General features: G+C 44.6%; 2 protein-coding genes, 1 long non-coding RNA gene and 1 pseudogene across 3 annotated transcripts; 3 read left to right on the plus strand and 1 right to left on the minus strand.

Moving 5' to 3' along the window:
• The first annotated feature begins 1,328 nt into the window (after positions 1-1,328).
• LOC115670377 (AAA-ATPase ASD, mitochondrial-like) lies at positions 1,329-7,265 on the plus strand. Its single transcript, XM_056320472.1, has 3 exons — positions 1,329-1,912; positions 2,205-3,350; positions 7,171-7,265. The coding sequence occupies exons 1-2, from the start codon at positions 1,488-1,490 to the stop codon at positions 3,301-3,303; spliced, it is 1,524 nt and encodes a 507-aa protein (XP_056176447.1). The 5' UTR covers positions 1,329-1,487; the 3' UTR covers positions 3,304-3,350; positions 7,171-7,265.
• LOC130140617 (uncharacterized) lies at positions 4,612-6,131 on the minus strand. The gene is made up of 2 exons (XR_008818626.1): positions 5,936-6,131; positions 4,612-5,853 (listed from the first exon to the last, which is right to left on the minus strand). It is a non-coding gene; the product is annotated as an uncharacterized LOC130140617 (long non-coding RNA).
• A 4,199-nt stretch (positions 7,266-11,464) lies between the features above and the next one.
• LOC115670493 (AAA-ATPase ASD, mitochondrial-like) lies at positions 11,465-13,501 on the plus strand. Its single transcript, XM_030591793.2, has 2 exons — positions 11,465-11,994; positions 12,279-13,501. Exons 1-2 carry the CDS (start codon positions 11,570-11,572, stop codon positions 13,405-13,407), a joined length of 1,554 nt encoding a protein of 517 aa, XP_030447653.2. The 5' UTR covers positions 11,465-11,569; the 3' UTR covers positions 13,408-13,501.
• A 2,255-nt stretch (positions 13,502-15,756) lies between these two features.
• LOC115670494 (AAA-ATPase ASD, mitochondrial-like) lies at positions 15,757-17,543 on the plus strand (annotated as a pseudogene).
• Positions 17,544-21,164: the final 3,621 nt, after the last annotated feature.

Below are 21,164 nucleotides of genomic sequence, written 5' to 3' on the forward strand. Positions count from 1 at the left end.
GACACAAAATTTCTCCCTCTTGGTGGTCGGCGAGTAGACGGCAGGCGGATGGCAGGCAGCGGACGGGGGTAGCGAATGGCAAGTGGCGGACTGCGAGGGGTGGTGGCGGCGGACGATGACGTGGCCAGTGTGGAGGACGGTGGCAGGAGGCGGCCGGCGACAAGAGGAGGGCAGCGGTGAGAGGAGGGCGGTCAGTGGCGGGAGACGGTGGCCGGTGGACGGCGGATGGCGAATGGTAGGAGGCAACGGGAAGGAGGGCGGTCGACGGCGGGAGATGGTGGCTGGCGGCCGGCGGGGGGAGGCGGGAGGAGGGCGGCTAGCGATGGAAGATGGTGGCCGATGGACGGCGGCCGACAGCCCACAACGGCGGGAGATGGCGAATGGAGGGAGGTGACGACCGGTAAGTGGGCGGCGATAGGTAGCGGGTGGGCGACCGGCTAGTAGCGTAGACGAACGATGAGAAGAATTTTAACTTCTTAATTATGTTCCAGAAATAGAAAAGTAGAAAATTTTAACTTCTCATTTCTGTTCTAAATCTATTTCTGAAATAAAAAATTATTCCAGAAATAGAAAAATGAAATTGCGTTACCAAATGAATTTCTGTTTCAAACTCGTTTCTATAATAGAAAAATAGAAACATAATAGTTATTATTCGCAGCCTAAGCATGTGATCGCCTATGATAGTGAAGAGTTTGATTTAAGAAATTGTTTAGTCGAGCTGCGTGAGCCTGTGAAGAGTGCATGGATCCAACGAAAATGTTCCGTTTTTGGTACGGAAACTGGAAGAAGATTAAGTTCCGTGATTGATTCGAGCTCTGTATAAAATAAAAGGGTTAATACCACGAAAAACCCCAAACTAGTACACCTGTGACAATTTTATCCCAAACTATTTTTTTGACCATGAAAAACCCCAAATTGGTACACCTGTGATAAATTTACTCCAAACTAATTTTTTGACCACCAAAAACCCCGAACTGGTACATTTGTGATAAATTCACCCTCCATTAATTTTCATTAAATTGAATTAATACCACAAAAAATCATAAATTGGTACGTATGTAATAAACGGAGGGTAAAACATAAAATTGATATATCCGTCAATTATCGCGTGTCATTTAACAAAGTAATTTGACAGTAAAATTTAACGGAAATAAACTGTGGGTAAATTTGTCATTGGTATACCAGTTTGGGATTTTTGGTGGTCAAAAAATTAATTTAGAGTAAAATTGTCATATGCGTATGAGTTTGGAATTTTTCGCGGTATTAACTCAAAATAAAATAGAATAGCTTCCGTTAAAGTTATCATCAGACCAGACCAGACCGTTAGGCAAAAGAACCTCCACTTTCACGTGCTGAGCAAAAAGCTGCAAGGTCACTCCATGTGAGTACAAGCCTCCACCTAACATTGAAGCATAAATTAACAAAGCTGCACTTGGAACTTCCTCTCCATCTTCAGCCCTGAGAAAAGAAGAAGAAGAAGCGAAACCATGACGACCGCATCAGAAATGTGGAGTAACCTCGGCTCGGTCATGGCCGCGCTGGTGTTCGCATGGGCCATGTTCAAGCAATACTTCCCTTCCCAGCTCCGCACGCACATCGAGGCCTATGCTCACAAGGCCGTCGGTCATATCTACCCGTACATCCACATCAAGTTCCCGGAGTTCGCAGGCGAGCGGCTCGAGCGGTGCGAGGTCTTCACCGCGATCCAGAACTACCTTAGCGGGAGCGCCTCCGCCAGGGCCAGGCGGCTCAAGGCCGAGTCCATTAAGGACAGCCGGTCACTCGTCCTCAGCATGGACGAGAACGAGGAGGTCGTCGACGAATTTGAAGGGGTCAAGCTCTGGTGGTCGTCGAACCTGATTGTCTCCCAGAAGCCCACGTTTTCCTGGTTCTCATCGTCTGAAGATAGAAGGTACACAAACTTGTGCGCGCGCGTGTGTTGGAATTACCAGTTTATTAACATCTGTCTCGCTACACTTTGGTTATTGTTAACACGTTAATTTCAGCAAATCGAAAGTCGGGATCACATCTCTTCCGGGTACATGCTCGTCAACACGGTTGAATCTAATCAAAGATTGACAAATCCGTTCACTTTGTTCATGTAGCGAAATTAGCATTGTTTCTCTGATGATGAAATTCTTGCCTACGCTCACCCGACTCAGATCTAACAAGCAAAACCAATGGGTCATTGCTTTTGCCACCAGGTTCTATACGCTGACCTTCCACCGAAGCCAGCGGGAGTTGATCATGGGCTCTTACATAAAGCACGTCCTGGAAAAGGGGAAGGTGGTGGCTGCCGAAAACCGGAAGCGGAAGCTCTTCACGAACAACCCGAGCTCAAACTGGGGCCACTACAAGGGGGGCAAGTGGAGCCACGTGGCATTCAAGCACCCCTCGACCTTCGACACCCTGGCGATGGAGCCGAGCAAGAAGAGGCAGATCATGAACGACCTCCTCAAGTTCCGGCGAGGGAAGGAGTACTATGAGCGGATCGGCAAGGCGTGGAAGCGTGGCTACCTCCTCTATGGCCCGCCTGGGACTGGCAAGTCCACGATGATTGCTGCTATGGCCAACTTCCTCAACTATGACGTGTACGACCTAGAGCTGACGACGGTCAAGGACAACACGGAGCTGAGGAAGCTGCTGATCGAGACGTCCGAGAAGTCGATCATAGTGATAGAGGACATCGACTGCTCGCTCGACCTGACCGGCCAGAGGAAGACGAAGAAGCAAGAGAAAGACGATGATGAAGAGAAAGCAGATCCTGTCAAGAAAATGGCGAAAGGCGGGGAAGAGAGCAAGGTCACGCTCTCAGGGCTCCTGAACTTCATCGACGGGCTGTGGTCAGCGTGCGGGGACGAAAAGATCATCGTGTTCACGACGAATTTCGTTGAGAAGCTCGACCCAGCCCTAATCAGGAGAGGGAGGATGGACAAGCGCATCGAGATGTCGTATTGCTGCTTCGAGTCATTCAAGGTGCTCGCAAGGAATTACTTGGGCATCGAGTCGCACCCGCTGTTCACGAGGGTGAAGCTGTTGCTGGAGGAGACGGAGATGACTCCGGCAGACGTGGCGGAGAACTTGATGCTCAAGTCGGACGACGAGAACGAGGAGGCTTGCTTGGAGGGATTGATCAAAGCGCTCGAAAAGGCGAAAGAGGACGCCCGGAAGAAATCAGAAGAAGAAGCAGCTGCAGCAAGAGTGATAGCTGAGGAAGAAGGGTTACAGAAATTGAGTGAGAGAGAGCATGAAAATGGTGGGAGTGGATGTGCTAAAGAAGTGAAAGAGAATGGTGTAGTTTGACCAATATTCTAGCAACAAATCCAATAAATCTTAGTGTAGTCCTTGGTGTATTCACTACAAAAAAACATGTTTTTTGCGACGGATTTTGCGACGAAAAAATCGCAAAAATCCGTCGCAAATCATTTTTGCGACGAATTTAGCGACGGAAAAAATTCCGTCGCTACTAGGTCGTCGCAAATTTTTGCGACGGAAAAAAAATTCGTCGTAAATAATTCGTCGCAAATTAGCCACGAACACTATCCGTCGCAAAATTCGTCGCAAATAATTCGTAGCAAAATTCGTCGCAAATTTCATCGCAAAATCCGTCGCAAAAATCGTCGCAAAATTCGTTGCAAATAATTCGTCGCAAATTCCGTTGCAAATGTAGTCGCAAAATTCGTCGCAAATATCGACGCAAATTTCGTCACAAATTTAGTCGCAAAATTCGTCGCAAATTTGGTCGCTAATTATTCGTCACAAAATTCGTCGCTAATTTGCCGCGAACCATATTCGTCGCTAATTTGCCAAAAAAAAATTTTGGTCAGTAATTTGCAGCGAACTTATTCATGGCAAAATTCGTCGCTAATTTGCCACTAAATTTTTTTACATTTGCCATCAACATTATTTATGATCGAATTTAGCGACGATTTTTTATTAATTCTTTAGCGACGAACTCTGCGACGATTATCGTTTAGGGACAAAATTAGCGACGAAATTTTATTTTTGCAACGAACTTTTGTAATTTGTGATCGTACGATAAAATAATTTATTTTATTTTTTGATTTTAAACCTAATTAAAAGCAAAATTAATTTTTGGAATTTATATTTAATATTGATTAAGTAATTAATAACATCAAAATATTATAATAATATGAAAATGAAATACATTCATCTACATTTTCCACAAGAATTGACATAAATATTTTTTTTATAGTACACATAATGAGAGAATAAATAATCTTGCACAATAAATAATGACGACAGATTTGAATCAAAAAAGAATATCCTGCTTTTAGCGACAATCCCCATCATATAAAATACTAACCAAAACTAAAGACACGGTCCATGTGAGATGCTCACTTCTTGCTCCAGTTTTAACAAATGCCGGTTGAAATGTTGTTGCAACCTCTCATTTGCATAACTTATGCAGAATAGCTCAAAGCTATTCTTCTACAAAACACAAATTGTCTGGAATTAGACACAGAATTAGTGACATTGTGTCCACATTAAATGTTAATATATTCAGCTTCTAAAGGATACATAATGACTGTGAAGCAAGCAATCTTAATTAAGTAAAGCAACGAAGGTAAATGAAATATAGAGGAAAAATGTTGAAGTTCACTTTCAGTGATAAATCTAATAGAAGTAAAGAAACAAAGGTGCAACGTACGTGTTCCAAATTGGTTCACTGTCCACAACTGCACACTTCCACCACAAAAAAAACATTTATGTAAGTGACATGAACAAAATAAAGAATGATATTGGATGCTATTTATCTTTTAGCTACCACAAAATACCTGACAACACTGCACACTTCCACCACAAGCAGCATAATGAAGTGGAGTGCTTCCAGCACCCGCAACGTGCAAAGAACAATACACATGACTTTCCACAAATGCATGATTCTAAGCAGGTATCACTGCATTCAAATAATCAATCATTTTGAATGAAGCCATAATTCTCCCACAGGGTATTTTCTAAAAAAGCAAATAACACCTGGTGCAACCCCCAAGACCAGAAGACAAAAGAGGGGTTTTGGACTCTTGATTGCCCCATTCATTCCCATCCTCAAAAACCCAAGCCCCACGACTAAAAGCAAGGAGAGGAAAAAGATGGAACCAATCACATCAGCTTTGACCCAGCTAAGCTATGTAGCCCAATACAATATGCCAATATAGGTTAACATACCAAATCACATTTGCTTCTTAGAATCTATTGCCTCTTTTCCTTTGCATTGCAAGAATACGAGTAAAATATATTCAGATGCTATGAGCTATAGTAGAGCCGAAAGGAGAACAGTCAAAAGAGAGAAAAAACAGAGACAACAAAACCAAACCAGCTTAAAGCAAACATGAGAAAACCAGGAGTAGCAATATTATCGAAGACTCCGACGGAGACAATGCAATGGGCTCAAACAAAGCCACGAGATCCTCCATTTTCGCGAATATCAAAACAACCAACAAAATCAGCCCTGAATCAGATCAAACAACAAAATCAAGCTAAAGCAACAAAAGCCAAGAACAAATCAGCCCCCAATGTACACGTGCACGGCATATAGTTGTAAATATCACTTTCTTGCGGTTCCTCTTCCAACAGAACAAATCATCAGGTAAGAGGAGTGCTACCACAAACAATCAGTTTCATTTAAAAGCAACAAACAAAAAATCAGCAAGAGAACTCATTGTCCTACTTTTACAGCCATGATATAGAAGTGCCAATGAACCGATATGTTGCTACTCTATTTGTTCCCTTTTTTTTTATGGGCAGCTATTTAGCTGCCGAAAATTTTTTCCTCACCTTGTGCATTTGAACATCTTCTTGAAAAGTAAGCCACAAGGTCTTTCTCAAGTACTGCAATTAAAAGTTACTGCCCATGAGTTGCACTATTTATGTAATCAGATTGCAAAAAAGAAAAAAAAAATCATAGTATAACCTTTAAAGGTTCAAAGGGGTATTGTCTTCGAATAGCTTCAAGTTCTTTCTTGCAACTCGCATTCAATGAGTCGAACATTGTAACGAACAACTTGTCCACAATGTCCAGTACCTGCACATAAACGTTTAGTTCGTTAAGCTAAACTGAAAATTCAGTTAAATGAAAAAGTATCCAATCTAACCTCACAATAGTGCTTCTTAATCTCCATTTCAACATCAAGGCCAGTAAATTCACACAAATGCCTATGTGTGAAGGAGTTTTCTGCCCTAAAAACAGGGCCAATCTCAAAAACACACCCAAAGTCACCCATTCCACGACACAACACTTCTCTGAGGCATTTTATTGAACAGCTCCCGAGCAGCTCTAAGATCCCCCATTCTAACATACCCATCGACCATCACATTCCACAAAACCACGTCCCCCTCTTGCCTCCTGAGATTCGTCTTCTTCCCCACTCCACTACTCTGAACAATTCTCTCATCAAACAAAACGTAAGCATCCTCCATGACACCGCAGAGCACATACATTCTGACAAGGTTACTAAGAACAAACTCGTCACCATCCAGACCACACTTAGCAACCATCCCATGAACCTGCCTCCCTTCCTTCACCATCCCCAACCTCGCACAAGCCTTCAACACCGGAGGGAACGTGAACCCGTTGGGCTCCACGTGGCCACTCCGGACCATCTCGCGGAACAGGGCCAGAGCTTCCAACTTTGTGGTGTCGTCGTCGCTCTCGGCAAGAGCCATAATGATGGAGTTCCAAGAAAAGCAATTGGGTCGGCGCATCTGGTGGAAGACCGCGCGCGCGTACCGGAGGCCGAGAGCACGTCGTCGATGTTGATCCTCTGCTTCCGATCCGTCGCCGCCGACCACCACCTCCTTGCCCTCGACGGGGGGAGGAGCCGCCGCCCCTTTGGGTTCCGCGGCCTCTAGGGCTCCGGAGGCCATGGCCGAGGAGTCGCGGGGGGAAGGGGGTACCAAAAACCCTTAGCGAGTGCGAGAGGTTTGGGGGTGTGGGGGAGAGGGAAGAAGCAGAAGCGAGAAGGAGAAGGAGAAGCGGAAGCAGATCTCATATGATCGAGAGAGAGAGAGAAATTGGGGGTGAGGGCGGGGCTTTGGGGCGCTCTTTTTTTAATTAAATTTGCGACGAATTTTACATTTCGTCGTAAATTTAGCGACGAAAAATTTCCGTCGCAGATTTCCGTGGCAAAATCCATGTTTTTTTTGTAGTGATTGATCTTTTATGGAAGGGGAGTGTGTGCACAAATAATTGGTTTACATTATGGAAGAAACAATGTATATGTGATGTTAGATAATGTCAGTTATCTATGAACTGAAATCATTTTAAAATATTTGATGATAGCCAAGTACAATCGACGTTTTCTTGAATTGCTGACAATTTTCTTAGCACTCCAAGAAAGCAGGCCATTCTAGTAATCCCGCTACACACAACACAATAGAAGTTATTATGAATAATCAACATAATAATTACACGATTCGTTAGGTTCAAGAACGTATTCTGAATATTTTAAAGAGAACGTTTTTTTTTATAGTAGGGTGCGTTTATTTCGCGAAAAATGAATGATTTGAAAAATATTTTCCTAAAAAATGATTATTCGTATTGATTACAGAAATGAATGAATGGAAAGTAGTTTCACCGTGCATCATATATTTAGACATAGATTGTTATCCACAATGATAATATTTTTTATCAACTAATTATTTCAAGCGATCATTTTAGAAAAATGTTTTCTAAATCATTCATTTTTTCACAAAATAAACATAGCTTTGATATCTTAAAATTCTATCGTTAAACTTAATCAAGCTGCTATAAGAAGTAATTATTTATATCATGCCAAAATATTGTGTTTCTATGAATTATTAAAGGCTCGTTGTTAGTCTATCGAAATATAACAATGATGAAAAGCTAACAACAGTTTAATGTTACACTTCATTAATGTCACTAAACTCTACCTATAAATGATATATATTTAACACTTTTAATTTTCTATTCGGTATTCATTTAGACCGCTCCTTTTGCAAATAGAATGGTTATTGTTCGCGCCCTTAGTCTAACCTGACAATTTGGCAGTCTCTAAAAATAACTTAGCATTACTTCGCAATGATAAATTTTTACTGGAAAAAAGATAAACGTTCTTTACGATCAGTGAGCCAACTAGGCATGAAACTAGTGACCAATAGGTTATTGTTACAGGCGTACTAGTTTGGGATTTTTTGTGATTAAAAAAATTATTTTGGGTAAATCTATCACAGGTGTACCAGTTTGAGGTTTTTCGTGGTATTAACCCATCTTTTATCAGCTCTAGTGTCAAAGGGAAATTTTTTTAAGGGAAAAAACCTCAAACTTTGCCCTCTGTGACACATTTACCCCAAATTTTTTTTTGTGACACCAAAAACCCCAAACTTTGCTATTTGTGACACATTTACCCCAATATACTGTAGCCTAGGGTATTTTAGTCTTTTTCCCTTTTTTCTATTTTTTTTTTCTTTTTTTTTTTTCAAGGCTGCCCTCGCCGGCGAGGTCTCCGGCGACCTCGCCGGCGCAGGCGAGGTCTCCGGCGCAGGCGAGGGCTGCCCTCGCCGGCGTTGGGCGAGGGCAGCTCTCGCCTCGCCGGCGTCGGGCGAAGGACCCTCGCCCCGCCCAGGCGAGGGCTTCCCTCGCCCCGCCCAAGCGAGGGCGGCCCTCGCCAGATCCGGCGAGGGCAGCCCTCGCTCGACGCCGGCGAGGGTCGCCCTCGCCGGATCTGGCGAGGGCCGCCCTCGCCCGACGCCGGCGAGGGTCGCCCTCGCCGGATCTGGCGAGGGCCGCCCTCGCTCGACGCCGGCGAGGCCCCCTCTCCAGATCCGGCGAGGGCGGCCCTCGCCTAGGCGAGCGAGGGCAGCCCTCGCCGACGCCGGGCGAGGGGCGAGGGCGTCGGCGAGGGCTGCCCTCGCTCGCCCAGGCGAGGGCGACCCTCGCCCGACGCCGGCGAGGGCCGCCCTCGCCGGATTTGGCGAGGGGGCCCTCGCCGGCGTCGAGCGAGGGCGGCCCTCGCCAGATCCGGCGAGGACGACCCTCGCCGGCGTCGAGCGAGGGTCGCCCTCACCGGATCCAGGCGAGGGCCTGGGCGGGGCGAGGGAAGCCCTCGCCCGACGCCGGCGGGCAGCCCTCGCCCCGCCCAGGCGAGGGCAGCCTTCACCTCGCCTGGGCGGGGCGAGGGTCCCTCGCCCGACGCCGGCGAGGCGAGGGCTGCCCTCGCCCAACGCCGGCGAGGGCAGCCCTCGCCTGGGCGGGGCGAGGGTCCTTCGCCCGACGCCGGCGAGGCGAGGGCTGCCCTCGCCCAACGCCGGCGAGGGCAGCCCTCGCCTGGGCGGGGCGAGGGCAGCCCTCGCCTGCGCCGGCGAGGTCGCCGGAGACCTCGCCGGCGAGGGCAGCCTTGCCGGAAAAAAGAAAAAAAAAACAGAAAAAAAATAGAAAAAGGGAAAAAGACTAAAATACCCTAGGCTACAGTATATTGGGGTAAATGTGTCACAAATAGCAAAGTTTGGGGTTTTTGGTGTCAGAAAAAAAAATTTGGGGTAAATGTGTCACAGATGGTAAAGTTTGGGGTTTTTGGTGGTTTTTTCCCTTTTTTTAATACAAACATTGTTAATGTCACACTCGTATAAAGAGATTATTACCATATTAACTAAGTTATCCTACACATCCTGTGCTAATAGAAATGCTTCGGAAAAGTTTTCTTTCGCAAGTAGTGAGTCCTAACTCAAAGCTATTGCACATAAGCAATCTTACAAGCCAACAGATACAATATATTCAAGTCAAAACACCATTTCGACTCAGCTTTTAAATTTCCCAAAATTACCTATTCGTTATATAATAGTATTTAAATAGGTCGCTCATAAGTCATAACCACCTACTTCATAAGTAATCATCCAATTTCCCCTCACGTCAAATTATACGTAGCGCGTGCCTTTGATATTCTGTTGTTGGTTAATAGAAAGAACGCGACTCCCAAATTTTACGGCTACTGCTTTTGAAATTTTTTTCTCTTGCATTGTCACTAAAATTTTCGATACACATTAATTTTTAGATTTGTAATGATCATTCCTTTTCATTTTCCAAAACCTATTGCATGATCCATTGATAGCACTCCTAACTTATGACTAGTGGCTCCGAAGGAGATTGTCCGAATTTACTCTGAATCAGACACAACCGCCAAGTGTCCCTATAATTTCATGCAATATTAAATGTATGCCATTGTGAGGAGTTCGGCTTCTTTCGGGGCCATGCTTTTTCGGATGCTCCATCACTTTCATCAGAAAACCCTTTTCATTGTTTTTAGCATAAAAAAGGTGTTTTTGCTTACTTTAAAAATGAAAAGAATATATTAAACTTTTAAGTTCGGGGAAAATGCCACAAAAAAACCTCAAACTTTATCCGCTGCGACACATTTATCATGAATTTTTTTTTATGACATCAAAATCCCCAAACTATATTCACCGTGATACATTTGCCCTAAACTTTTTCTTGTGATATAAAAAACCTCAAACTTGTACCGATATGACACATTTATCCCCCGTCAAGGTTCTGTTAGATAATTTTTCATCAAAAACAACATTATTTTTACTTCATACCATGTTAATATTGTTTGCTTTTCTGGCGTCTATGTGGGCAGATTTTTTTTTAACATTTCTCATTAATAGAATTTTGACGGAGGGAAGATGTGTCACACTTGTACAAGTTTGAGATTTTTGGTGTCATGGAAAAAAAATTAAGCACGGTTTAGGATTTGTGGTGGCTTTTGTGCAAAATACAACCAGCTATGTACGAAATATGTACGTATTTAGAAAGTAAACAACAAAAGTAGCTCCTCCCCCCCCCGCGCGTCAGCCAACCTTTCTATGACATCGGACGCATGACATCATCCGTGTTCATGCGATTTCGTCTTGGCCCACCTACATATCAGTCCTTAAATTTGTCATTGTTCGATGGTTTCATCCCAGCAACTGGTCGACCTATTCTGAATTTCATCTATTGACCTGTTGTTGAGAAGAAAGGGCAACAGTTTTACTGCTTAAAGCTGTCCAAGATCAACATCTTCCCCTGAATTCAACCAGGTAACATCAAATTAACTCCAGCAGCGACCGGTCACAATATTCCAGCAATATCAATCCCGAAGCAGTAAACAATACGTCGTCTCTAGTCACACAACTAGAGGCTCTCCGCATCAGCAATGGACAAGTGCGACTTCGATCGTGGGGTATGAAACACTTGAGCTGCCTGGTCCACCAGAGTTGTTGGCGTTGGCAACCCCATAGACACAAACACAAAACGAAGATGTTACCCACTTTCTCAGCGTGGTCCTCGGAATCTTTGGTTTGAAAGCGCTCGTGGGGACTAAATGCGACTACGGGCTTCGCTAAAGTCTGCCGCCGGGCAATCGTTGACTTGACGAGGAAATGGTGGGGAAGTTTCACATGAATGAGCAAGTAGCTTCAGATCACTCCATATAAGGCACATGCCTGCGCATACCAGTGGAGGAAAAATCAACCAAGCTCGGCTTTGGAACTTCCTGTCCATCTTCAGTCCACTAGAAAAACAAAGAGAAGAAGAAGAAGACGTGAAACCATGATGACTGCATTAGAAATGTGGAGCAACCTTGGCTCGGTCATGGCCGGGTTGATGTTCGCGTGGGCCATGTTCAAGCAATACTTCCCTCCCCCGCTCCGCAGGCACATCGAGGCCTATGCTCACAAGGCCGTGGGCTACGTATACCCGTACATCCACATCAAGTTCCCGGAGTTCGCCGGTGAGCGGCTCGAGCGGTGCGAGGCCTACACCGCGATCCAAAACTACCTGACCGCGAGCGCCACCGCCAGGGCCAGGCGGCTCAAGGCCGACTCCGTCAAGGACAGCCAGTCGCTGGTCCTCAGCATGGACGAGAGCGAGGAGGTGGTCGACGAATTTGAAGGGGTCAAGCTTCGATGGTCGTCGCGCCTGATAGCCTCCCAGAACTCCACGTTTTCCTTTTACAATTCTTCTATAGAAAGACGGTACGTATGAAAATATGTATATGTTGGAATTACCAGTTTATTAACACCTATCTCGCTAGGTTTGGTTATGGTATTGATGGTTGACGTACTAATTTCAGCAATTATCACGTCCTGGTATGTATGTTCGTCAACATCGTTTCATTTGATCAAAGATCTGAAAATGTTTACTTTGTACATCTAGTAGAACGAGTTTCTTTTTCCTAATGATGAAATTCTTGCCTACACTGGACCTGTCTCTGATCTGACAAGCCAAATCCATCACGGGTCATTGCCTTTGCCACCAGGTTTTATAGTCTGACCTTCCACCGGAGCCACCGGGACTTGATCACTGGACCTTACATAAAGCATGTCCTGGCGAAGGGAAAGGCGGTGGCGGCTGACAACCGGCAGCGGAAGCTCTTCACCAACAACCCGAGCTCGAACTGGCACTACTACAAGGCGACCAAGTGGAGCCACGTGGCATTCAATCACCCCTCGACCTTCGACACCCTGGCGATGGAGCCGAGCAAGAAGAGGGAGATCATGAACGACCTCCTCAAGTTCCGGCGAGGGAAGGAGTACTATGAGCGGATCGGCAAGGCGTGGAAGCGTGGCTACCTTCTCTATGGCCCGCCAGGGACCGGCAAGTCCACGATGATTGCCGCGATAGCCAACTTCCTCAACTACGACGTGTACGACCTCGAGCTGACGACGGTCAAGGACAACACGGAGCTGAGGAAGCTACTGATTGAGACATCCGAAAAGGCGATCATAGTAATCGAGGACATCGACTGCTCGCTCGACCTGACCGGCCAGAGGAAGAAGAAGAAGCAAGAGAAAGACGACGATGAAGAGAAAGCGGATCCTGTCAAGAGAATGGCGAAAGGCAGGGAAGAGAGCAACGACAGCAAGGTCACCCTCTCGGGGCTCCTGAACTTCATCGACGGGCTGTGGTCGGCCTGCGGGGGTGAGAGGATCATCGTGTTCACGACGAACTTCGTGGACAAGCTCGACCCCGCCCTAATCAGGAGAGGCAGGATGGACAAGCACATCGAGATGTCGTATTGCTGCTTCGCGGCATTCAAGGTACTCGCGAGGAATTACTTGGGCGTCGAGTCGCACCCGCTCTTCACGACGGTGAGGCAGTTGCTGGAGGAGACGAAGATTTCCCCGGCGGACGTGGCGGAGAACTTGATGCCCAAGTCGGATGACGAGAACGAGGAGACTTGCTTGGAGGGGTTGATCGAAGCGCTGGAAACCGCGAAAGAGGACGCCAGGAAGAAATCAGAAGAAGAAGCAGCAGCAGCAGAAGCGGAAGCAACTGCAGCTAGAGCAATGGCTGAGAAAGAAGGGCAAAAGAAATTGAGTGAAGGAGACCAAGAAAATGGTGGGAGCGGATGTTCTCAAGAAGTGAAAGAGAATGGCGTCCACTGACCAAATTGAAGAATGTGTCTTGTGATTCATGGATGACGTAATTTTCTCTATTACTATATAAAGAATAATTGTACGCTTCTATTGTTTCGAGCAATTTACAAGATTATATGTTTTATTCAGGGTTTAATCGGATAATAATTGAAAAATGTTGATGGTAAGGGACTTTATATTATATTTCTCTATCGAGAGGAAACCCATTGTAGACGGCTAAATTTTGGACTTACGAAATACTCGCCAAATCTCGTGGATCTAAAATCTTGACGTAAAGTGAAGTGATTATGTGATTTATACTTTCGATTATTTCTATCCATTGGCATAAAAAGTACACCGAGACCTATTATCCGACCATTAGCCCCATTCGATATACTAATATGGTTGAACTGTATCCCTATTATGATTTGTGTTCTTGAACATACATGTTTTAGAAATGCAACACCTAATGTCGGAGGGACAACGGCCTAAAATTAAATTCTAAAAAGCTGATGTAATTTGATACCTCCAAATTTCTAGATCTCTAATAATCATTCTTTTATCATTTTGCAAAACAAATCTCGTGATCCATTGATAGTGCTCCTAACTGTTGCGGAAAACTTATTTAGTTGCTAGCTTAAATCGAATATTTCGTAATAAACGTGAGAGGACTTCATGGGTCGCTATTATATATCGTCCTCCTATTTTTCCACCTATCAAACGAGGAAGAGTATATGGCTACCATTAAAGGACGCGTCACCTTTGATGTAGCAGAATTCACTTCAAGAAATTGACGAGTCTGCGACGAATGCATGGGCGACAATTGCATTGACCTGACGAAGAAGAAAAGGTTTCCGTGATTCATTCGGGCTCTATCTGTGACATCGAACATCGTCCGTTAAAGTTGCTACCGGACCAGACCGCAAGGCAAAAACAATCTTTGACCTGACGAGGAAATGGTGGGGGTGAAGTTTCACGTGCTGGGCAGGTAGCTTCCTGATCCTTTTATGTACGTACTGACGAGACTAACAAATATCATCTCGAACGGAGTGAATAGGTAATTTTAGTACTTTTTGACCAATTTAAAGCGAAAATAATTGATCACGGATAAAGTTTGAATAATTAATGTTCGGATTTTGAACAATCTTTGAATGGCAAATAAGTAAATGTGCAATTAACTAAATAAAAAGAGTTTTAGGGATGAGAAAAATTACACAGAGATATATAGTAGTTCAGCTTAGATCAAGCCTACGTTCACTCTCTTACGTTGATAGCCTACTAGCTAGATTTCACTTGATGATCAATCAAGAGATTACAAGTTGATATTCTTCTGTGAATGATGGATCACTCTATCTTGCTCAACCACTCTTACAACAAGTCTCTCGAGATCACCAATTTTAACTCAAGAAAGACAAGTAACACTAATCGGAGTTTGCTCAGACTTTGGAATGGATGATTTTGGATTTCGTCTCTCTACTTCTGCTCTTCGACAATTTGTCTCCTTTTATACTCCTCTACTTCCAAATTAGCTGTTGGACAGTCTTTAGAGGATCATTTTCCAATCTTAATCTTAGACAGATTTGTATAAAAAAGATTGAGTAGCTATTGAGTGACAAAATCTAAATCCCGCTGATTCTGGTCGCCCATACAACTAGAGCTTCTCCATTTAGAAATAAACTTGTCGTGGGGTTGATTGTCAATCAATTAAGGATATCTCGCAATTTTAATATTCCTTGCAAAATAGCCTTTTAAGATGGAATAAAAAATCTAAGCCAGATTACTAGCCGTTGTATTCATTCTGAGTTAGTATCAAAGTCTGGATAAAGTTTGATTCTTGACTCACCTTCAGAACTTAAGTCATGGTGAGTTGTCCTTTCGATTCCAATTATAAACTGAAATTCTTCAACTGCTATATACAAAGTTTGAACTTTGTTTATTGCCGTGTATAACTTAGACTTTTCCTTCTAAACCTTGTAAAGTTTGGACTTCCATAAAATGACTTTCTGGATTTAGAAAAACTTCAAAGGTATTTGTCAGATTTATAATAACTCTCGGACAGTCTTGTCAACTTCAAAATATATTAGGAGGTTTTCTCAACAAGTATAAGTCTTGAAACAAAAACCAACAGAGTTGGACTTTGGAACTTCCTCTCCATCTTCAGCCTGAAGAAGAAGAAGAAGAAGGAGGAGGAGGACGAGGAGGAGGAGAAGGAGTAGAAGAAGGAGGAGGAGGAGAAGCAAGAGAAGAAGGAGACGCAGGAAGAGGAGAAGAAGTAGAAGAAGAAGCAGGAGAAGCAGAAGGAGAAGAAGGAGAAGAAGGAGAAGGAGAAGAAGGAGAAGGAGCAGGAGAAGGGGAACAAGAAGAAGAAGTGAAACCGTGATGACTGCATTTGAAATGTGGACTCACCTTGGCTCTGCGGTGGCCGGGCTGATGTTCGCGTGGGCCGTGTTCAAGCAATACTTCCCTCCCCAGCTCCGTGTCATCGAGGCCTATGCTCACAAGGCCGTCAGCCACGTCTACCCATACATCCAGATCACGTTCCCGGAGTTCGCAGGCGAGCGGCTCGAGCGTTGCGAGGCCTACTCCGCGATCCAGAACTACCTGAGCGCGAGCGCTTCAGCTAGGGCCAAGCGGCTCAAGGCTGGGTCCGCCAAGGACAGCCAGTCGCTCATCCTCAGCTTGGACGAGAACGAGGAGGTCATCGACGAATTCGAAGGGGTCAAGCTCTGGTGGTCGTCGAACCTGGTCGTCTCCCGGAACTCCACATTTTCCTTGCACCCTCCGCCTGAAGATAAAAGGTACGTGCGCGCACACATGTATTTTAATTATAATTTATCAACATCTATCTTGCCACGCTTGGTTAGGGGATGTATTGTTAACGTGTTTATTTTAGCAATTCAACTCTTTCCGGGTATATGATCGTCAACACGGTTTAATTTAATCAGAGATTTACTTTCTTCATCTAGTGAAACAAGTACTTTTTCCCTAGTAATGAAATCGTTGCCTCCCCTCGATCTTCTCTGGTCTGACAGGCCAAATCAATGGGTCATTGCTTTTGCCTCCAGGCTTTATAGGCAGACCTTCCACCGGAGCCACCGGGACTTGATCACCGGTTCTTACATAAAGCACGTCCTGGAGAAGGGGAAGGCAGTGGTGGCCGACAACTGGCAGCGGAAGCTCTTCACCAACAACCCGAGCTCAAACTGGCACTACTACCAGGAGAGCAAGTGGAGCCACGTGGCGTTCGAGCACCCCGCGACGTTCAACACCCTGGCGATGGAGCCTAGCAAGAAGAGGCAGATCATGAACGACCTCCTCAAGTTCAGGCAAGCGAAGGAGTACTATGCGTGGATCGGCAAGGCGTGGAAGTGCGGCTACCTTCTCTACGGCCCACCAGGGACTGGCAAGTCCACGATGATTGCTGCGATGGCCAACTTGCTCAACTACTATGTGTATGACCTAGAGCTGACGACAGTCAAGGACAACACGGAGCTGAGGAAGCTGCTGATCGAGACGTCTACGAGGTCGATCATAGTGATCGAGGACATTGACTGCTCCCTCGACCTGACTGGCCAGAGGAAGACAAAGAAGCAAGAGAAAGACGACGATGAAGAGAAAGCAGATCCTGTCAAGAGAATGGCGAAAGGCGAGGAAGAGAGCAAGGACAACAATGTCATGCTCTCAGGGCTCCCGAACTTCATCGACAGGCTATGGTCGGCGTGTGGGGGCGAGAGGATCATCGTATTCACGATGAACTTCCTGGAGAAGCTCGACCCAGCGCTAATCAGGAGATGATGGACAAGCATATCGAGATGTTGTATTGCTGCTTCGAGTCATTCAAGGTGCTGGCGAGGAATTACTTGGGCGAAGAGTCGCACCCGCTGTTCGCGACGGTGAGGCGGTTGCTGGAGGAGACGGAGATGACTCTGGCGGACGTGGCGGAGAACTTGATGCCCAAGTCGGACGACGAGGACGGGGACGAGGAGGCTTGCTTGGAGGGATTGATCGAAGCGCTCGAGAAGGCGAAAGAGGACGCGAGGAAGAAATCACAAGAAGAAAAAAAAGCAGCAGCAGAAGCAGAAGCAGAAGCAACTGCAGCTAGAGCAATGACCGAGAAAGAAGGGCAATAGAAATTGAGTGAAGTGAAAGGGAATGGCTTACATTGACCAATTGGGGCCGGGTCATGTATTACCAATTCAAAGAGAGAAAAATGTCGGAACATGTATTACCAATTCAAAGGACCATGTGTCGCCACCTCATCTGACTTATGCTTTCACGAGATCCTTTATGATCACTATGACCTTGTTTAGTATCCCACTTGGAACGATTTACCAATTTAAATGGACTCGTTGCATCATGCTTCTGCATGGACAAGATCAGTGCGCCGGCCGAAGAAGGTTCGACCGGGGCCAAAGCATCGGTTAAGGACTACCCACAATCCCATCTTCTTAGCAATTTCTCAGTCCTTGTTTCGGAGTCACCGATTGTTTTGTCAATCTTCTTACTTTGTACTTCATATTCCATCAATGGCGATAAAGCGTTCCTTATATCAACATTGTCCGAAATAAAGTAACATCTACATTTGTCAAATAATAACGAAGAATAGATAGTTTTGTAAACTTCAAAGTATCATAAGAGGTTTTCTCGACAGAAATATCACTATGGAAGGATGGGGAAGGCGCAGAAGTGCAGTTTCTTGCTATACGGGCCACCAGGGACCGGCAAGTCCAGCACAATCGCTGCAATGGCTAATTTCCTCGAGCACGATGTTTATGATCCCGAGTTGATGGTGGTGAAGGATAATATAGATCTGAAGGAGCTATTGATGAGCACTTCGAGCGAGTCCATCGTTGTGATTGAGGACATTGTTTTGCTCTCTCGACATCACAGGTCAGCGCAACGCGAAGGAGACGAAGGAAAAGCATAAGACAAAAGTCACTAGCAAGGTGACACTTTCGGTGTTGATGAATGTCATCGACGGGATATGGTCAGTGTGCGCATGGGCGAGACTTGTTTGTGCTCACGATGAATTTTTTGGACAAACTCGACCAAAAGGAAGGATGGACAAGCACATCGAGTTGCCCAACTGTTGTTTCGAGGGCTTCAATGTTCTCGCCGTGAATTATCTGCAAATCGACTCGCTTGACCTGTTGGACACCGTCCGGGGCTTGATGGAAGAAGTCAAAATGACTACCAACAACGTGGCCTAGAACTTGATGCCTAAATCCGGGGCTGACAATGCCGAGACTTGCCTGGGAGGAACTTGATCAAAGCTCTGGAGACCACAAAGGTGGAAACGAGGAAAGTAAGTCCGCGGAAGAAGAGGAAAAGAGAGAGACGTCTGTCAAGGTAGAGCGACCAGATACTGAGAATGATCTGAAGGGCGGAGAATTGCATTTTGAAGACGCGACCAGTGACTCGGCATCATCTGAAGAGCGTGAAGCAGAGCCACGGCGAAGAAGGGGAACATCTGCAAGCAACCGGCATAGCGTCTCAAGGAACACAGCAAATTGCATTTACTTGTGATAGGTCCGTTGGTTTCTACCGTTCTATTATCTGATCTTATCGATGATGGTTTAAATATAGGACGTAACACTAACAGTTGCTTCTTACGATAGGAATCTTCTGTGTTATGCTGGTAATATACAAATTTGTATGGAACTTCATCAACCTTCTCTCAAGTCTCAACAATTTTTGTTCGTATCTTTCTTTCTTTTTTGCACTTCAGATCCCATTACTTATCAGATAGGACTTTATTTCCGACAAATCATCCGGATTTGGTTGCGATAGCCAAAAGTGTAAATAGCTCGGTCATAATGCGAATTGCACCGAGTGCAACAGAAGCTTTCCTAATGGCCATATTTACAACCTCTGAGAGTCGAAAGCCGAAACTGTTTCCAAGCCTGCAATTTGTCTCGGGGGTTTGAACCTGTTAAACAGTTTCGTTTTCGTCGATTCGAAATGGACTGGGGAGCTTGTGTTCGGGCATACACTCATCTCTCTTCTCGGTGCGCATCTCCTTTCTTTGTCGACTGCATTTCGGGGTACAACATCTGGTCCTGCCATTGGCATATCGGCCTGGCTTGTGCGATAGTTTAATCAGAAGCTTTGCCAATCTGAAAACGTCATCTAAAAACGTGGAGTCAGATGGGTTTTTCTATTTTTTTAGTATTTTTTATGGGTTAATTTAGTAAAGGGTAGTTTCGTAATTTTACGATTTGATGTTTCCTAATCCTAGTAGGGCTTGGTTTGGGGTTATATAAACTTGTTTTAGGGCTTCTTAAAGAGGGGAAGTCAAAGGTGGATCGCTGGGAGAAGATGAAAAAGTTATTGCAGAAAATTTTTTTGCCTACCCATTATAGGCAAGAGGCGTTTATCGAATATCATAACGTCAAGCAGTCGTTAGAAGAATGTTAAATGTTGCTGTAGCGGATGATGAATCGTGGCTTAGACATAATATTTTTCATACTAAGTGCACTAGTAGAGGAAAAGTATGCGTGTAGCAGATTTGTCACCTTACTACACCGAAGAGGAAGAAGACCCTTAAGAGATTGATGACAATGAAGACGAAGCGATTCGAGGATGAATCTTTCTCTAGTAGGGGAGGATGATGCACCAGGGGACCAAGCGGACCCGTTATGCGGCTGGACAAACCGCGAGGCTTGAAGTCAACGATGTCGGATTGAGCTCAAATTTGGTCGGCTAAAGCGAAACGGCGTGTTGATCAATACTCATAGCTTTTTGCTATGATTAACGATAGATTTTTGCGATTCGGGATCGTTTAGATGGTTTTTTTAATTATTTTAGTAATTTTCGAATTAAGGGTATTTTTGTAATTTTTGCATTTTTTTTGTCATTAGGTTAACACCCTTTATAAACTCGTTTTTAGGGTTTTGAGAGGCAGTAGTTTTTTTGGATGTTTTGAAAACTTATCGATTGTTAATCGATTGAGAGAAACTTTGTTCTCGTTATCGTTTCGATTCTTCCAATTTAGCCTAATTTCTATCGCGCTTCGGCATCACGTGGAGTCGAGCATTTATGTCTTTCGACTTATAATGACCTTTCGGTATAGCTTCTCGGTTTCTTGCGTGGTAGTACATCATCATTAAGGACCTTTCAGTGTAGTTTCAATTACAGTTTATCAAACAGTATTTGCTTTTCATGAAAACCTCATTTGCATTTTCCCAAAGACTTTCCCCAAAAGCGCAGCCATCGTCATAAATCACCGAGCAAGGTTCGAGACCTTGGCCATGGACCCGGCAAAGAAGCAGAAGATGGTCAAGAACCTCGTCATGTTCATCAAGGCGAACGACGCGAGGATCTGGAAGGCTTGGAAGCAGGGGTAAACACGCACAGAAGATCTACTTAATTTTTGTGCTTAAGAAGGATTTACAGAGAAGTCGACCAGATTGATTAGTGATAGTATAGACTTAATATGTTATTGGATATAGATTGCAGTTTCCTGCGATTTTAGTTTGTACTTGATTTTAATAAGTTTTCTCTTTTGTTGCTATTTGATCTTTGATTTTATTAACAAGCACACCGAGAGCACTAACCAAGCTAGCCAGAAAAGGAAAAAAGTACTTTTCGAGACATTTTGGAAATTGAAGAAGTACACAATATAATAAAACCAGTTATTTTAAGCAAACAAATTTATATTTCCAAGGCATACTTACTCTTTCTTTTTATTTTTTCATTTTGGTTGATTGCAATATCCAATGTCCAGCCTTTACTGTATTATAATAAAATCATTAATCCTTTCTGTAATATCTTATCCCTATACACTG

Source organism: Syzygium oleosum, unplaced genomic scaffold (genome assembly GCF_021117445.2).
Source record: "Syzygium oleosum isolate NSW1041296 unplaced genomic scaffold, Sole_v2.1 Sole_v2.20, whole genome shotgun sequence".
NCBI lineage: Eukaryota > Viridiplantae > Streptophyta > Magnoliopsida > Myrtales > Myrtaceae > Syzygium > Syzygium oleosum.

Coding starts and splice junctions, on each gene's coding strand:
- LOC115670377 (XM_056320472.1), top strand. CDS start 1,488: ATGACGACCGCATCAGAAATGTGGAGTAACCTCGGCTCGGTCATGGCC. Junction 1,913..2,204: donor TCATCGTCTGAAGATAGAAG/GTACACAAACTT, acceptor TTTTGCCACCAG/GTTCTATACGCTGACCTTCC.
- LOC115670493 (XM_030591793.2), top strand. CDS start 11,570: ATGATGACTGCATTAGAAATGTGGAGCAACCTTGGCTCGGTCATGGCC. Junction 11,995..12,278: donor AATTCTTCTATAGAAAGACG/GTACGTATGAAA, acceptor CTTTGCCACCAG/GTTTTATAGTCTGACCTTCC.